Source organism: Rhinatrema bivittatum, chromosome 8 (assembly GCF_901001135.1).
Source record: "Rhinatrema bivittatum chromosome 8, aRhiBiv1.1, whole genome shotgun sequence".
Lineage (NCBI taxonomy): Eukaryota > Metazoa > Chordata > Amphibia > Gymnophiona > Rhinatrematidae > Rhinatrema > Rhinatrema bivittatum.
In genome coordinates, this window is record NC_042622.1 from 249,568,877 (window position 1) to 249,588,120 (window position 19,244).

Sequence of the window (19,244 nt, forward strand, 5' to 3'; positions counted from 1 at the left end):
TCATGGTTCGGTGAGGCTCTGTCCGTGGGGGGGAGCTCCCCCTCTAAGGGTTTGGTTTCCTCCTCAAGAGATGTCAGAGTCACCATAGGTGGGGCTTCTGGGTAGTGGAAGTCTGTGCCTAGGTCTTGAAGGGTCCTCCTGTGGCACATGTGGCTGGTCAGCCTGAGGTTCAGTTTGCATTTGAACTAAGGCATGAATCCCCTTTAAGAACTCCACCCATGAGATAGATGCTGGTTCCTTGGGGGTCCCTGTCTGTGGAGAGGTCCACCTGGCTAGGACTGGGGTACCCCCCCCCCCCCGAGGAGCTAGAACTCTGCCCTGGGTGGGACTGGGTCTCCCAGGGCCTCTTTGCACAGGGTGTCAGCCTCCTCACTGTGTGGCTCTGATGTTGCATGCTGGGTAGAGGCCTTGAGTCTTTATCCCCCTTTCTGGAGGTGCCATGGCTGTCGGCACAAACTTATGCGCTCCAGTGCACTTAAGATGAGCGTATAGTTGTGTGCACAGCTGTGCGTTCAGCCATAGATATGCACCTGGCTCTGTGCGTGCAACTTATGTGCGCAAGGTTTTGTGCCTAGCTCGAATTGTGTGCTCTTGGAACAGTGTGTCGAATAGGGCCCAAGATGGCAACGGCGAGCATGCGGGGCAATATGGCGACCCCTTGGAGGGTCTCCATGTGGGTAGACCCTTGGAAATAGCCAGGGCCTGGCCCTGCTAGGGCAGATCAACCCAGTGGCACTGGTCCTGGCCAGTGACCTGTGCTCCTCCTTGATCTTCAGAGACTGGATTCAAGCAGAAGATTTCTACCTTACCTTGTCTTTGGCGCTTCCTGGTTTCGTCCCAGGTGGTCTCTGGCTGTGGGGGGGGGAGAGGGCAAATACCTTCACTGCTGCACCCACTGCCTCTCAGCTGTGCCCAAGTATCGGGGCTAGGTCCTCACTGCAATTTGGCTGCCAGACCGAGGCTTACCTCTGAGGGACCACAGAAGTCACCTTGGGAATCTCAACTGGGGGAGGGACCAGAGGGTATCACTGCAGGACAGCAGGGCTCATCTTCAGGTAGGTTTCTTCTTTAAATTTGGTTCTAATGCTGTGAGTGTGCAGATAGTCCCTAACTGCTAGTACAGGGGTATATGTACTAGGGGCTGACGTCTGATTGAAATCTGATCTGTTTCCAACTGCTAACAGGAGTACACTATACCCATTGGTCCTGAGTCCATCTGCTACATTCTAGGAAGCCAAAGTTATTGAGTGGGGAGGCAGTTAACTCAGTCCCTCTTACCCGTTCCCAATGCAGTACACCAGCAAGTACTTACTACAGAAAGACAGGTATCTAGAATCTTTTCAGATTTAGAAATAGGATGCCTGGACAAGTCCAAATCAACCCTCCCCCCCCCCACCAAGTTCTATCATGCAGTTAAGACTAACTCCAGATACTGCATGTGCCCCATCTAGTGGGCTGTTACTCAGCTGTGCCTCCTTTCTCTTGAAGGTCAGGCCACAAGTACAGTGTGTTCTTGCCTATTATATATGTTATTAGGTTTCCTTATGGAAACTTTTGTACATGTGGAATATAGGCAATATAAATTAAGGTTAAGGACCACTGTCAAGATTATCAGCATAAGACATCACCCTGCAGTTGCTCAGTACAAGTATTGTCCTGTTGACATGTTTTATAGAAAAAACATGGAGTTTGTCACCCTAGTCTGAAGTCTCACCCAGTTCCTCATCTGTCATAGGCAGATAATGGTCAACCCACTCTTCCGATTTCCCCAGCATTGTGCCGACACTGCTGGATACCAGTTGGCCTACTTTGGAACCCATAACTGTGTTCACACTGCTGGTCACTGCAGCCTTTGTCATCTCCACACTGCCTTGTACTGCTCCTTTGGCCATGTCCACCACACCAGTGACCCGGTTGCTCACAGCATCTTTGGCTCCAGTGACTGTGCTGGAAACTGCATCTTTAGCACCACTGACTAGCTCTTTGGTTTCTGACACCACCTAGAATGAAAAGTCAGATAAATGTAGATTTAACATCTAAGAGGAGATTTTACACCTCTTTAAGACAGGCCATGACAAAGCTTTCATCTATGGTACCACCACTGGTAGGTCAAGGTGTTGCCATTTGAGTATTCTGAACACCCCACCCCATGAAGGGCATTACCTTCTCAGTGGGCTGCTGCAGGAATGGTAGCTTCTCCTCCAGCTTATCCAGTCCTTTACAAGCGTACTCATTAGCTGTTGAAACTGTTGTAAGATAGAGGATAGCTTATTTCTCAGGCAAACAAAGCTACAAGAATCCTATCTAATCTCAGTTATTTACTGTGCATGTGTAGAGGCATTTAATATCTAGCTTTGATATAATTAGGGATTGCATAATAAGACATTACCACAATGCTTTTAGTGTCTCAACATAAAAAGTATGACCTGGTAGCAAGTGCTTTATCAGATGTAAAGCTAGCAAACCTCTGCAGAGTTTACTGGGAAGGGACTGCCACCATTCCACTTCAAGGAAGCTTTGCACGTTATGAATGCCATCTCATGGGGTATTGTGCACACAGTCAAGTTGAATTGACAAGTACATTGTTATAAGCTAACAATGATAAAGTATCAGAAGAGTGCTTCTATGAGTTGAAAACCCTAGCCAAGAGACTTAACAGGCAACATAGAAAAATTAGGTACAAGGGTGCTTTTCCCCCTTTCCCAAAAAAAAAACAAAACCAAAAACACTTATACTGGCAGAGGTAGCTGTGTATGCCCTTGCAACATGGTAGCTAGAGGTCATAATGCAGGCTTCTGGAATGTTGCCTACACATTTGACAGTCCAGATTTATGGATAGGAGGAGTACTCAGGCTGGACCTCTCCTCCCCCTAATACCCTACAAAACAAGGACAGTAGTGAAAGGATCTTAAATGCCACTTGATGCCAGCAAATGCTGTTATAGCCAGCTTGCTCTGATATGTCAGGCACAGTTAAGATTTGTTTGGGAGTGTTATCCTCCTACAGACACTAACCAGGAGTGCTGTGAGAAGCAGCCAGTGACATGACCCCTGCACTGTCACAAGAATGTTTTGAGGGCAGCATTAATATTTAGGAGTGCTACCTCCCTCTTATTCCCCTCCCCCCACTTCACTCACTTTGTGGTTCAAGTTTGTTCAGGATTGGCTGAGCACCACTGACTGCTGCAGCAGTGATGGTCTTAACTCCCATTTCAGCCACATCACAGACTGATTTGATGTAGGGGTGGTTTTCCTTGGTGGATGTATAAGCACTGGACACCATGTTGTAGGCTGAGCTGACCAGAGGCAGACTGGCTACCCTGGAGACTACATTCTAAAAAAAAAAAAAAAAAAAGTTACTGAAAATTAGACTAGATCACATGTTCTGACAGCATTGTTGCTAAGTTAACTGCACAAAAAACCCACCTCTAAACCCTTAAACAGTTTAATTTCATTTTGAACATTTTTAGACATGCTATGCTTAACACTTTTGACTACCTAAGGAGTTGCCTAGGAGTTAAGTTCCATCCTGTTTTTAGATTTAAAACAGATGGAACCAGTATCTACTAGGCTATGACACTAGAAGGTGCAGCTTCCATTCTACACAGGTGCATGGTATTCAAGATTGTCCCAATTCTACTTCAAGTCTTCATAGATGAAGACTTGATTCCCTACTTAAATCTAGGAAGCAAGTCTAACTCTAAAGCCAAGAACAATGCACTCATCCAGCCACTAAAGCCATTATTGTGATTACCAGTGATGCCTCCTAGTGGTTAGAGCAGTAGGCCAAGAACCAGACACCTCCTTGTGACCTTGGGCAAGTTGTTTCTCCCTCTATTGCCTCAGGCATGGATAAGGAAATAACCACAGTACTAAAATGCAAGTCCCCTTGAGCTACCAGTGGGGCAGATGCAAAAGAGTTGTGCTGAAAGTGGGTACTATGTTCAGTGCCTGCTTTCATAACATACCCCCAGGCACCTCTCCTGGGGACACGATGTATTAAATTAGGGCTCTTGCTGTTGAGGCGGTGCTAGGGGAGATTGCACACCTTGACGGCACCTGCGGAAGAGGTCTGCTGGATAAGAAAGTGGATGCTGAATTTGATTATGGGCACCATAAGGAGTGTATAAATCAATATTATTGATTAAGGAGATTAGTTAACACCTATACAACCCACATCCAACTGTGGGTTATACAGTGCACTGGCCATAGTGAAAACTTCCTAGTTTTATTATTTTTCTCATATTTAAGTATTATACTAGAAAGACAGTATAAACATATTACACTAACAATCACAAATGGTAACCACACCCATTTAGAGTATATTATTGATCTATGTAATTGTATAATACTGGCACTTTTTTGGATAAATTAGAAACCAAACCAAACATATTTGTGCCTAACTGTAAACTGTTGTGATGGTGCTCTATTAAATGACGGTATAGAAAAGTTTTAAAATAAGCTAATTGAGTTGCCCCAGAGGTTACAGACCCCATTTCTGCAGCAACTCCACCCAGCCTTAGGAGCTGGAAGTATTTAAAAAGTGGATGATCAGACTGGCTGCTAAATTCAGGTAGGACACTGGAGTTACATGCCCCCCCCCCAAAAAAGGGATAATTGAGTTTTCAGTGTCAGGAACTCTACAATATGAAAGCCATTATAAAGTATTCTAAAAAAAAAAAAAGTGGAGCTGAGTTCAGCTATTCCCAGTTTTTCAAAATTACAAGATGAAATTGAGGTTTCTATGATTTGTGCTGTGCTCAAACCCACACTTGTTAGCATTAAAGTGTCTAGATCTACTTTAAAAAAAAAAGTTAGCTACTTGAATGACTTGTAGCTGCACAAGGCTCAATGCCTGTTGCTTACCATAAGGGTGATCTCAGTACATCCCTTAAAGGCAAGTAGGAACATCAGAGCTACCCCCCTTGTTCACCACCTCCAGATTTAAACATTTTTATATACCGGCATTCGTCGTGGACGAATTCACAGTAAACAGTTAAGTTTGGAAATTACATTTTAACAGGGAGGTCAAAACCGGGAGAGGGGGTAACGATAGGCAGCTAAGAAAAGATAGGGTAAACAATGAACAAGGTACCTCACGGAGAGGAGATGGAGTAAACAGATAAACTCACCTGCTGCTCTTCACTCTCTGGTGTAGCAGGATTGGTGGATCCAGTTGTGTCTGAAGACATTGTTACTTTTACAACTGAAAGCATAAGGTAGCAATTAATGCTCATCTAGGTCTTAATCAGTCACATCTGAGAGAATGGGTAAAGTACAGTGCCACACAGCAGCTCAGGTTATGTGAAGTAGAGAAAGTAGTGGTTTACCAGAGCAGTTATAGTGTTAGCTACATTGCATTAATGTGAGCAGTTAGAACAAGACTACTGTAAATATTATTTCATGTTCAGGAGTATTGCTGTAGTTAGGGCATCAAGTAGCATTTACAGACCAGGTACTCCAAGCTAATGTGACCTAACCCTCCCCACTGCATCCAGGCACAAGATACAAGAGAAATTACTTTAACCCCCTATAAACTTTGTCCGAGGGAGTGACCCGCTTTATCTAAATAGTGCTATCTCGGGAAATTCAGCTGATTAGGCTTACTAGCTGATGTAAAGCTTTAGACCGCAAGTATACAACCCTATAACCATTAGGTGCCGAGAATTTCCGAAGTCCGAGACTGGAGTTTTTTAGTCCTACCTTCATGTTTTCGAACACTAGTACACCCCACAGATTTAAGTGAGCCAATGATACAATTAAGTGTGAAACCAAGGCGCAGCAGTGACGTTTGATTTGCATACTTAAGTCTCCAGGAATACTAATATATTTTACAAATCCCCTCTAGATAGTCTAATAAATCATATCCTTAGACTACTAAGTGTTACTAGTAAATAAAGCATGGAATACAGCCAAACCCCACAAGACGACAAGATTAGGACGACCACGATTCTATGATTCAGTGAACTAGGATAGAGCTTGTTTACCCCTAGAAAAAACAATGACGAAAGATCTAGTAGTTAGTAGACACTTAAACGCAGCCCCCCGGCATACAGATCTAACCTTGGACAAAAAAAAAACAAAACCCAAAACACGCAGAAGGAATACCAGGAAGCAGATCACGTGCTATTAAAGCCCTCAACATACCACTCTTTAAATGCATAAAAGGGGAGAAAAGTTTTTCAGAGACAGCTCCAGCCAGGACTGTCCTGGCGTGATTAAAGACAGAAGAAAGACATAGTTAAACCCATACTAAAAAAAGAAGCCAAATTGGCCTCGCACGCGCTTACTCTTCACCGTCTACTCTCTCAACTCCCGGGGTGTGAAACTAAAGTGCAATCCCAACCTTTAAGTATCTGCCCTGACGTCATCGCGGGGGCAGGGTAAGGGCGGGGACCAGCCTCCTGTCCCCGCCGGCAGCCGTAACGTCATATGGGCGGAGTGTAAGGGGCTCGTGCCCTTTGCCCCTGTTCACAGCTGAGCTGGGTAAGTAAGGTGGGGGAGGGGAGGGGAGGGGAGGGGAGTGGGATTCTGAAAGGGCACACCCGTGGAGCCAGGAGATTCTGGGCATGTGTTAGACTTGGCAGGGGCGGAGAAGAACTGTGACAGATTCCCCCGCTCCATGCCCAGAGTTCTATTCATTATGGTCATTTGTGTTTTCACTTTTATTTATTATTGGGATAAGTGGAAGAAATTAGTAGATCCGCGCTGTGTATGGTGGTGGGGGTGGTAGTGTCTGAGAAGAAAGCGCCTGTGGGAGCCCCTAAACACACTGCAAGTGTTAACTTTATAGTGTATTACCTTATGATGAGTTTCCGAGTGCTCTGCTGCCTTCATATGCTTCCAAGATGTTTCGCATAGGGAGATAGGATCCTTCATGGTGTGGGGTGTAAATCTGAGGGAGTTCATGACTTTGGACGTGCTAACCGGATGCTCACCAGCTGTTTAATTATGTGGAAGAAGTTCTAAAACAGCTTTGGAGCCCATTAACTTTAATACCAGCTTTAAATGAGACTGCTTTTGGATTCTTCCTTTCTTTGGTGTAGTTTAAGAATTATTATTTTTTTTAATTTATTGTGTTTTATCATGGGAGCCAACTTGTCAAAATGATTGGGGTGCTAAACACAACACATATCACCCCTCTCTGGAAACAGAAAAGGAGTTTGCTCAATCTTGGGGTTGCTCAAGCACCCACAGAGCTGGCACCTGTGCCTCTGTGATATCTCACTGGGCACTAGGGGATGCTGTAATCAACAATAGTTGAGATAGGATTAGATCTGTAAATTAGGGATATGCAGCAGCCATACTAACTCAGTGTTCAAGCTGCCTGTTTTTTTCTCTAAAGACACAGTAACTCGACAGGCTCATTGGCTATTGGATAGAGTTTGTTTTGCTTAATAAATCTGTAGGACTAAACATCATGATGTATACTTCTATTAAGTCTAAAACAATTTTGATGCTTCTGGTTGTAGAATGGTGGCACATCATGAGATCCCTTTCATTCGAATCGGAAAAATCCAGTTTGTCCCAGGGCCAGCCAATGGGATCCTTAATGAGGTAAGTGAGTGATATCCTGATGGTGTTAGCACAAGGGACAGCTGATGCCTTTCTAATGCAGAGCCTTCTATCACTTTCATGTGATAATGGGTTCGGAGCACTTGACCTGGTGATCCTAGTTTTATTCATGAAGGGAGAAGTGGCACCTTACAGACTAACAAATTTATTAAAGCATGAGCTTTCGAGGACAGAATATGGATTCTGACAAAGTGGACTCTGTCCTCGAAAGCTCATGCTTTAATAAATTAGTCTATAAGGTGCCACTCCACTCTGTCTTTTTTGCTAGACCAGACCAACACAGCTATCTCTCTATATGCCAGTCTACTTAAATGCTTGACTTTGGCTTCTTGTGATTGGGGAATGGGAACATTGTGATCATAAGAGTTGCAATAGTAAATGATGGCAGATTGGCCCATCTAGTCTGCCAGAAGTCTGAGGATCTTTAGCTTATCAGAGGACGTCATTCATGAACAATCCTACCATCTCTCTTGGCATGGCTGGCTTTTGGGGTGTCTGACCTGTGTGGTTACACAGGGTGCCATGCACGGGCGGGAGGCAGGGGTGCCGCTATGTCAGCGCCTCCTCTCCCGTCGTGCTACCACATCAACATGGAACATAGAGAAGGAGATGCTGGATAAGGGAAGAGAAAGGGGAATACTGTGCTGGAGATACCGTGACTACAGAAGGAGAGGCGTCTTTGCCAGAATTGCCACTGCTGAAAGGGAGAGGATGCCAAGTTCAGTTTTTGCTCAGAGTACAGCTGGCCTAAAACCAGCCTTGTATCTCTGGGATAAATATTATCTTCCTTGGGAATCAAATAATACTCAAAGCCCTCCATGCAGAAACAAATGTCTTCACTGGTTTGTATTATTTTATTTTTTTTTAGCATTTGACAATTTTTTTTCTCTGATTCATTCCTTAGCATTAAATCGTCTAGACTGTTATGCCTTTTATCAGGGCCTTATTGCTATTTCATTGAAACTCCTCCAAAAACCTGCAGCTAGGCTGTTCTGTGGAGCCAAAAACTTTGAACACATAAGTTGACCTCTGGTCAGACTTCATTGGCTGACTAATGTGGGTAGAATCAAATATAAAATCCTCGTTTTGATGTTTTGCTGCCTATCAGGCCGATACAGTACAGTGCGCTCCGGCGGAGTACACTGTTAACCCGTGATTGGACGCGCGTTTTGGACACGCTAGCTTTACCCCTTATTCAGTAAGGGGTAATAGCGCGTCCAAAACGTGCATCCAACCCCCCCGAACCTAATAGCGCCCACAACATGCAAATGCATGTTGATGGCCCTATTAGGTATTCCCGCACGATTCAGAAAGCAAAATGTGCAGCCAAGCCGCATTTTGGTAGGCGCTAATTTCTGCCAGCACCGGAACCGGAAAAGTGCACAGAAAAGCAGTAAAAACTGCTTTTCTGTGCACCCTCCGACTTAATATCATGGCGATATTAAGTCGGAGGTCCTGAAAGTTAAAAAAAAAAGTAAAAAAAAAAAATTTGAAATAGGCCCCGCGGCTCACGGGTTGAAAACCGGACGCCCAATTTTGCCGGTGTCCGGTTTCCGAACCCGTGGCTGTCAGCGAGCTTGAGAACCAACGCCAGCAAAATTGAGCTTCGGCTGTCAAACCCGCTGACAGCCGCCGCTCCTGTCCGAAAAGAGGCACTAGGGACGCACTAGTAGCTCGGGGTGAGGTTTGTGGGGTGAGTTGGGTTTTAGGGGGCAGGTTAACATACACAGTCATACGTATGAACAGCACAGTAACCTTCAGTGAAGATTTAATGTGATTTGGAGGGATGGAAGGTGAATGAAGAGTAGATTTGTATCTTGTTCTCTCTCCCTAACTTGATGTACTATCTACCTAGCTGCAATCAAGCTAGGTAGAGAGAAAACATGGTACAAATCTACTCTTCTTTCGCCTTCCATCCCTCCAAATCACATTAACTCTTTTCTGAAGATAACTGTGCTGCTTGTACATATGACTGTGCATAATAACCTGCCCCCCTAAAACCCAACTACATGCACTACAGTCGTAGCTGGATCTGTTGCTGAGGCAGGGAATATCGGGAAAGTTACCCTTATATAGGGCAATGCCAGTGATGTCATCAGTAGGGGCCACAGGGACACTCCCGCCATGGCCCTTTTAAATGACCCGAGGTCGGGCACATGCATGCCTAAGGGGAGGCATGGGTAGCTGAAGCTAGCAGTGTCCTGCTGCATCGTGCCTGGCTGCCTCCCACTAGGGGAAGAGGCGGTGTCCTGCTGCGCTTGGAAGAAGAGCAGCCAACCTGGCCGCAGAGGTAAGAGGGGCAGTTCACAGGAGCAGCCCGCAAACCGCTGAATGCAACAGATGAGGCATCAAAGTCCAAGTTGACCAAACTACCCTTCAAAGGGGAGTTCTTGTTTGGAGAAGAACTAGAGAAACTTTAAAGGGCTTGGGAGAATCAAAATCATTAAAGTTCCCGAAGGACAAACCACAAACTAGTTCTAGGGCCTCAAGGTATTACCGACTTAGAGACTATCGTGGATATAGAGCAGGTGGCTATGGTACACAGCAGTCTAAAAGATTTAGGGCTCAGCCCTTTCAAGGAGCCAGAAGGCCTAGGAATGAACCCCAGGCTCAGGCAGGAACCAGTCGCCCATCCAAGTGTCAGTTAACGGATCCCTCTGGGAATTCCACCAGTAGGTGGACACTTATGGTGGTTTTACACAGAGTGGACCCAAGACACTACAGACTAGTGGGTCCTGGAAGTCATCTGAAGGGTTATGCACCTGAATTAAGAGAGCTGGTTCCTCAAGTCTTTGTGGCTTTCCCGTGCACTTCGTCCGCGAAAAGAGAAGCCATAGAGTCGACTCTTTGAGGACTGCAGGAGCTACAAGCGATTATAGAACAGGGCTTAGGGACATACTCCATTTATTTTGTGGTCCCCAAAAAGGATGGGTCATTCCATCCAGTGCTGGGTTTCAAGGGAGTCAACAAATTCCTTAAGGTGCCACATTTTCAATTTGAAACCCTGAGATCGGTAATAGCAGCAGTAAAAGATGGGAAGTTTCTGGCCCTCCTTGATTTAGCGGAAGCCTACTTTAATATCCTTATAAAGGACTCTTACCAAAGGCTCTTAAGATTTTGCATTCTAGGAAAACATTTTCACTTCCAGGTGCTACCATTTGGAATTGCAACAGCACCAAGGTAATGGTGGTAGAAGCAGCAGCTCTATGCAGTCAAGGTATACTAGTCTACCCTTATCTGCACGAATGGCTTATCCAGGCAAAGTCTGTGCAGGAGAATATTCAGGCCATGGCCATGGTAATATGTTTGCTAGAACAACTAGGATGGGTGGTGAATTACAAAAAGAACAATCTTTTTCCCACCCAGACCTTGGAGTTCCTGGGGGCACAATTTGACACAAAAGGGTGGAGAAGTTAATCTCCTGTACCTCAGCCTTTCAAGGACATCAGGCCCCCGAAGCTTGGGACTGCCTGCATCTACTGTGATTCATGGCAGCAACAATCGACCAGGTGCCTTGGACCAGAGCTCACCCTGTGTCCGCTACAAAAGGACCTCCTAACAGGATGGTCTCCAGCCTCAAGCAACTACAGGCACGAGATACCCCTATCTTGCTACGGTAAGGGACAGTCTCGATTGGTGGACTCAGCCCACCAACCTATTGGAAGGAATGAGTTTTTTCTCCACCCATGAGGGTGATCATAGACACAGATGCCAGCAGTTTCGGCTGGGGAGCTCGCCGCTTCAGCCACATGGCACAGGGACAGTGGTTGGAGCAGGAAGTGCATCGAACAGATTAGAGCTAAGAGCTATCAAGGTGGCTCAAGTTGCCTTTCTCCCACTGTTCTCCTGCAGTCCTCAAAGAGTCGACTCTATGGCTTCTCTTTTCGCTGACGAAGTGCACGGGGAAGCCACAAAGACTTGAGGAACCAGCTCTCTTAATTCAGGTGCATAACCCTTCAGATGACTTCCAGGACCCACTAGTCTGTAGTGTCTTGGGTCCACTCTGTGTAAAACCACCATAAGTGTCCACCTACTGGTGGAATTCCCAGAGGGATCCGTTAAATGACACTTGGATGGGCGACTGGTTCCTGCCTGAGCCTGGGGTTCATTCCTAGGCCTTCTGGCTCCTTGAAAGGGCTGAGCCCTAAATCTTTTAGACTGCTGTGTACCATAGCCACCTGCTCTATATCCACGATAGTCTCTAAGTCGGTAATACCTTGAGGCCCTAGAACTAGTTTGTGGTTTGTCCTTCGGGAACTTTAATGATTTTGATTCTCCCAAGCCCTTTAAAGTTTCTCTAGTTCTTCTCCAAACAAGAACTCCCCTTTGAAGGGTAGTTTGGTCAACTTGGACTTTGATGCCTCATCTGTTGCATTCAGCGGTTTGCGGGCTGCTCCTGTGAACTGCCCCTCTTACCTCTGCGGCCAGGTTGGCTGCTCTTCTTCCAAGCTCAGCAGGACACCGCCTCTTCCCCTAGTGGGAGGCAGCCAGGCAAGTCAAGTCACGTCAGAAGTTTCTTGGACAATGCAGCGGCGGTCTCATACATGAACCGGGAAGGGGGAATGCACAGCCAAACACTAGCCCTCAAAGCCGCAAACATCTGCAAGTGGGCAGAACAGAACCTGGCCTTACTATCAACAGCACGTATTGCAGGAACAGACAATGCCCAAGCAGATTTTCAAAGCAAGAACAAGCTGAATCCATAGCTAAACCCTGTGACTTTAAGCATTTATTTTTGAGAATCGAAGGCAGCTGACCAAGGATCAGCTTTGACAGAAGGCACCTGTTGCTGCCCTAAGCCACACCTCCTTGTAGTGAGCCTGATATCATGGAAGGTGTGGCCTCTGTCGCCACCAACTGCAGAGAGGGGAGTTCCCCAAAGTAAAGACTGGTCTAGCAAGAGTAATGGAAAGAAGATATAATTTCGCCTTCCTGCATATAATGGTGAATTTTCAAAAGTTGCGTGCGTAAAAAATAGTACTTGTGTGTATTAAATAACACATATGTCAGTATAAGCTATTTTAGAAACCTCAACATACACATGCAAATCCGGGTCCAAAGTAAACTTACACATGTATAAAAGGGAGTGGTCCAGGGTTGTTCCCAAGCAAGTTGCTGTTTTATAAGCAAGTTACACAGGTAATGTGGCATCGTGCTCACGTATAATTTACTCCTGCTCAATATCAGAATTAAGTGATTGTAAACAACTTAAAATTAAAAAAAATAAATGACCGGGTAAGGGGGTCTGGGTGAAATTGGGAGGCTTCAGGCTGAAGAGCCAGGAAGGACTTCATGAACTGTAGATAGACTGGCCGAACTGTTAGACTAATTGGCAAAACTGGTGCCGTACGCATGTCAGAACATCCCCCAACCTATGCATGTAAAAGCCGACTTGCGGGGAGGGGGGGGGGGGGTAAATGCATCTAAATAACGCATGTAAAATCTATTCGCATATCCCTTAAGAACATAAGAACATAAGAAAATGCCATACTGGGTCAGACCAAGGGTCCATCAAGCCCAGCATCCTGTTTCCAACAGTGGCCAATCCAGGCCATAAGAACCTGGCAAGTACCCAAAAACTAAGTCTATTCCATGTAACCATTGCTAATGGCAGTGGCTATTCTCTAAGTGAACATAATAGCAGATAATGGACTTCTCCTCCAAGAACTTATCCAATCCTTTTTTAAACACAGCTATACTAACTGCACTAACCACATTCTCTGGCAACAAATTCCAGAGTTTAATTGTGCGTTGAGTAAAAAAGAACTTTCTCCGATTAGTTTTAAATGTGCCCCATGCTAACTTCATGGAGTGCCCCCTAGTCTTTCTACTATCCGAAAGAGTAAATAACCGATTCACGTCTACCCGTTCTAGACCTCTCATGATTTTAAACACTTCTATCATATCCCCCCTCAGTCGTCTCTTCTCCAAGCTGAAAAGTCCTAACCTCTTTAGTCTTTCCTCATAGGGGAGTTGTTCCATTCCCCTTATCATTTTGGTAGCCCTTCTCTGTACCTTCTCCATCGCAATTATATCTTTTTTGAGATGCGGCGACCAGAATTGTACACAGTATTCAAGGTGCGGTCTCACCATGGAGCGATACAGAGGCATTATGACATTTTCCGTTTTATTCATCATTCCTTTTCTAATAATTCCCAACATTCTGTTTGCTTTTTTGACTGCCGAAGCACACTGCACCGACAATTTCAATGTGTTATTCACTATGACACCTAGATCTCTTTCTTGGGTTGTAGCACCTAATATGGAACCCAGCATTGTGTAATTATATGCATCACCTTGCACTTATCCACATTAAATTTCATCTGCCATTTGGATGCCCAATTTTCCAGTCTCACAAGGTCTTCCTGCAATTTATCACAATCTGCTTGTGATTTAACTACTCTGAACAATTTTGTGTCATCTGCAAATTTGATTATCTCACTCGTCGTATTTCTTTCCAGATCATTTATAAATATACAAGCCGTTAAGCCCGTCACAACGGGCTACATTACATTTTTGTTTTCGGTCCATTTTCGAAAACAGCACCCTCCTACACTTTTTCTCCCTCATTCCCCCTTCCCCCTCAGTCACTCACCCCCTTCCCACCCCTCAGTCTTACTCACTCTCTGTCTCCCACTGCCTCCTTCCCCTCACTCTCACCTCCCTCCCCTTCGTCACTCCCACCTCTCTCCCCTTCCCTCAGTCACTCCCCACCCTGTCTCAATCCCATCTCCCTCAGCCCTCCTCCACTCCCTTTTTCTCTGCTCCACAACTTCTAACCCTTCCACTTACTCACATCCCTGTCTCTCACCTCTCCCTCATTCTCACTCTTCCCCACCCCCTACCTCCCTCCCACTCAGTCCCTCCCCCTCAGTCCCTCCCTCCCTCTCACTCAGTCCCTCCCCCTACCTCCCTCCCACTCAGTCCCTCCCTCCCTCCCACTCAGTCCCTCCCTCCCTCAGTTCGTCCCTCCCTCTCTCTCTCTCCTCCCTCCCTTGCTACTGGCCGCCGCTGCCGCCGCTCCTCGTCATCATTCGCCGCCACCGCCGCTGCCACCCGCCGCCGCTGCCACCGGACGCCGCCGCCCCCCGACACCGCCGCCACCGCTGCCGCTGCCCCCCGACACCTGCCGCCGCCACCGGACGCCGCCACCGCTGCCCCCCGACACCGCCGCCGCCACCGCTGCCGCCGCCGCCGCCGCTGCCCCCCCGACACCGCCTCCACCATGTTTTTTTTTTTTTTTTGACGCTGGCTAAGACCGACGTCCTTGCCCGCACATGCGCAGTAGAGCTGTGCTCTACTGCGCATTTGCGGGCCGTCGGTCATGGCCCATTTATAAGGTAGATTGAACAGTAAGGGTCCCAATACAGATCCCTGAGGCACTCCACTGTCCACTCCCTTCCACTGAGAAAATTGCCCATTTAATCCTACTCTCTGTTTCCTGTCTTTTAGCCAGTTTGCAATCCACGAAAGGACATCGCCACCTATCCCATGACTTTTAAATCAACTTATCGTCTTTGCTGCTGCTTAGACAAATTCGGACTTATCCAGCTAAGTAGCAGCAAGACACTACTTAGCCGGATGAGTTTGAAAAAGTTCTACGTAGATGAATATGTCTTAAAACGCTATGGGGCAGATTTTTAATATTACGTGCGTGGGGTACACGCGGCACGCACAAACGTACACTCGATTTTATAACATGCGTGCGCTGCTGCGCACATGTTATAAAATCCAGGGTCGGTGCGCGCAAGAGGGTGCACACTTGTGCACTTTGGGACAGATTTTCAAAGATATGCGCGTACCCCCCGAAAACCTGCCCCAAGTTCCCCCTGCGCACGCCGAGCCTATGTTGAATGGCGCGCGTAAGTCCCGGGGCTTTCCTGGGGGGGGGGGCGTGTTGCAGCATCACATCATCCGGGGGCGGGGCCGCGAGTGTGGTTCCGGCCCGGGGGCATTTCGGGGGTGTGGCCGAGGCCTCCGAAACTACTCCCGGGCTGGGGAATCGTGCGCCGGCAGCCGGCCCGGTGCGCGCAAGTTACGCCTGCCTCAGGCAGGCGTAACTTTGCCAACAAAGATAGGGGGGGGTTTAGATAGGGCTGGGGGAGTGGGTTAGGTAGGGGAAGGGAGGGGAAGGTGCGGGGGGTGAAAGGAAAGTTCCCTCCGAGGCCGCTCCGATTTCTATTGCGTTCGTGCCTGTTCTCGCCCTCGCTCCACCCTCTCTACCTTAGTGGAGACTCCCTTCGGGTCTGATGGACAGATGCTGCCGCGGCTTCTCCTCGCCGTACTTCCTGGAATCTCCGGGCTGGCCTGACGCTGCGGCTCTGCCATGTTCCTGATGACGTAAGGGCGCGCGCACGCGCTCCAGAGTTTGTACCAGCAAGGGCGCGAACCTCGGGGGCGTCCCCCCGTAGTGACGTCATACGCTTCCACCTTAAAAGGTCTTTGCTTGCAACTACGAATCGAGTTAGCAAGGACTCTGTTGGACTAGCTTCGGCTGTCCAAGACTACTTGCACTCGGGGAATTCTTTCCCTGCTGTTCTGCCTCCACCAACTTACCTAGGGCCCCCGCTCCTCGGGGGCCCTGATCTCTCTTCTTGATTTCAGATTGCTAAGACGGGATAAGGTACTCGCTCCACGAGGGCCTACGTCCCTGAATGCTCAGAAGACTCCTTACTACCTGGAAGCGATCGCAGACGTGAACACAGTGGGCCGGATTTTAAAAGCTAAATCTCCCCCCCACCTTATTTCATTGAGTTATGCCTGCCGGCTCACCATCCCTCGGCACAGGACACTGTGCAGGAGGATTCTGGCCCGCCCCCGAACTGCCGCCACGCCCCGGCCCCGCCCCTGGCCTGCCCACGAATCGCCGTCACGCCTCGGCCACGCCACTGGACCGCCCATTTTTTAAAGCCCCGGGACATACGCGTGTCCAGGGGCTTGCGTGCGCCGCCAAGCCTATGCAAAATAGGCTCGGCGCGCGCAGGGGCAGGTGCGTAAGTTACGCGGGTAACCCTTTGAAAATCCACCCCAATATTTGCATGTATTTTATTATCTTCGCATATCAGATATGTGCAGGTTATAAAATACAGTATCAGCTTTGTGTGTAGGGTAATTTTTGAGGTAGAGATCACTTCAGTATGGAGATGCAAGCTGAGGCTTTTAGTTGCTTTTATTGTCTTATTATTACTAATATTTTTATATTATATTGTTTTATGTATTTTACTTTTTGATACTGTTTTTGTTTTATTTATTTATTTATTTATTTAATGTCTCTTATATACCGATGTCCGTTTGCACATCGCATCGGTTCACAGTAAAACATGAACTTTATGGGCGAAGCCCTTACAAGGAACAGATAAATACAGTTAACTTTAGGGCATAGCCCTTAACAAAAACCAAGGAAGAAATACATTGGAGGGGGGTATTGATTTACATACTATAACCTATATATATGTATATATATATATATATATATAAATAACTATAAACATAAAATTATAACATTTCAAGGTACCAAAATCAGAGGCATTTCGTAATCCAATGTTCAGGCCGAGTTCACAAATGTGGATTGGGGTTATCCATTTCGGAAGGAGTTTATGTGATGGGGGGTGACGTAGGGTAGGCTTGCTGGAAGAGCCAGGTCTTTAGTTTTTTTTTGAAAGTGGGTGTATATGACTCCATGCGGATGTCATGAGGTAAGGAGTTCCAGATAGTGGGACCGGCTAGAGAGAAGGCTCTGCTTATGGTGGAGGAGAGTTTGAAAGCTTTAATGGGTTGGGAATGTAGGGTTCCTAGGAGAGCTGTGCGGGTGGGTCTGTTGGAGGTGCGAGGGGTGAGTGGAGGGTTGATCCAATTGAGATTGGAGTGTAGCAGACTTTTGTGGATGATGGAGAGTGCTTTATAAAGAATTCGGGAGTGTATAGGGAGCCAGTGTAGAGAGATGAGTATGGGGGTGATATGGTCCTTCTTTTTGGAGTTTGATAGAATACGAGCGGCAGCATTTTGTAAAAGTTGTAAAGGCTTGGTGTGTGAAGCGGGGATGCCAAGGAGAAGTGCGTTACAATAGTCTATTTTGGATAGAATAATAGACTGAAGTACAGTACGGAAATCCATGAAATGGAGAAGAGGTCTGAGTTTTTTTATTGTTTGAAGCTTATAATAACATTCCTTAATGATAGAGTTAATGAATGATTTACAAGTCAGGTGATTATCTATAAGTACACCTAAATTGCGAACCTGTGTGGGGAAAGAGGAGGATGAGTGTGTAGGTGGAATGTCTGGAAGAGGTTGCTTGTTAGATATAATTAAAAGTTCAGTTTTTTTGGGATTTAAAGCTAGATGCATGTCATTAAGAAGTTGGGTGATGGAGGAAAGGCAGGATTCCCAGTTATGTAGGGCAGTTTGGAGGGAGTCGGAAAATGGGAAAATGATTTGCACATCGTCAGCATAAATGAAATGCTTGATGTGCAGGTTGGTGAGCAGGGTGGTGAGAGGAAGCATGTATATATTGAAGAGGGTAGAAGAGAGGGAGGAGCCTTGGGGAACACCCTGAGGCAGACTAATGGGGTCAGATTCTTTATTATCCACAAAGACAGTGAAGAAGCGATTTTGGAGATATGATTGTATCCAGGAGAGGGCATTGCCGGAGATCCCAATACTCCTGAGGATGTTAAGGAGGACATCGTGGTTGACTGTGTCGAACGCAGCCGAGATGTCAAGCATGGCAACCAGATAAGAGGAACCTGAGTCAGTCCCTCTGATGAGAGTATCATGCAGGGAGAGCAGTAAGGTTTCAGTACTGAGATGTTTCCTGAAACCATGTAGTGTGGGAGGGAGGATATTGTTTAGTTCAAGGTGATCAGAAAGACGAGAGTTGACTAGTTTCTCAAGGATTTTAGCTAGGAAGGGGAGGTTAGAAACAGGTCTGTAGTTAGACAAGGTAGCGGGGTCGAGATTGGGTTTTTTGAGTAGTGGTTTCACTACTGCTTGTTTTAGGAAATTTGGGACTGAGCCATGTTCTAGTGAGCAGTTCAGGATATTCGATAGAGGTTTGGCAATTACTTTGGGTATTGAAAGCAGGAGTTTCGAAGGAATAGTTTCAGAGGGATGCGATGAGGGTTTCATCCTTTTAAGGATGTTTTCTACTTCGAGGGAGGAAGAAGAGTCGAACGAGGAGAGGGAGACTGAAGCGCTAAAAGTCGGTAGGCAAATATTTAAGTTATTATTAGAGAATTGCGTTGTGATGGCGGAGACTTTATTTTTAAAAAATTGGGCTAATTCATTGCAGCGATTTTTTGAAGAGTTAGAAATTTGTTGTGTGTGGGAGGGAGAGGTGAGTTCAGCTACCATAGAGAAAAGGGCCTTGGGATTGTATTGCAAGCCATGTATTTTTTTGGCGTAGTATTCACGTTTGGTGTGAATGATGGAATTTCTATATTCATGCATGCGTTGGTAGTAGATTGTTTTATTAGAGGGGGATTGTTGTTTGCGCCAGGATCTTTCAGCAGCTCTAAGTTGTGTTTTAAGATTTCTGAGGTACGGATTGTACCAGGGTTTTCTATTTCTGTGGTTCAGGTTTACAGTTTTTGTTATTTGTGGGCAATGCTCATTGGCAATGGAGAGAGTAATGTTGACCCAGGTGGAGAAGGCGTTTTCTGGGGAAGAGAGGTC

General features: G+C 46.5%; 1 protein-coding gene across 4 annotated transcripts in view; it reads right to left on the bottom strand.

The window, feature by feature from the left end:
- LOC115098162 (perilipin-3-like) overlaps positions 1-19,244 on the bottom strand; it is a 74,191-nt gene that overhangs the window by 14,781 nt on the left and 40,166 nt on the right. The window contains exons 1-5 of one of the 4 annotated variants that reach the window (XM_029614540.1): positions 6,346-6,385; positions 5,132-5,205; positions 3,138-3,333; positions 2,164-2,246; positions 1,715-2,000 (exon numbers count right to left, since the gene is read on the bottom strand). In XM_029614540.1, the coding sequence (XP_029470400.1) occupies positions 1,715-2,000; positions 2,164-2,246; positions 3,138-3,333; positions 5,132-5,205; positions 6,346-6,370 (664 nt within the window). In that variant the 5' untranslated portion in view covers positions 6,371-6,385. Of the gene's footprint in view, positions 1-1,714; positions 2,001-2,163; positions 2,247-3,137; positions 3,334-5,131; positions 5,206-6,146; positions 6,241-6,289; positions 6,386-19,244 lie in introns of those variants that run through there. The other 3 variants (XM_029614541.1, XM_029614542.1, XM_029614539.1) reach the window with 3 other exon arrangements.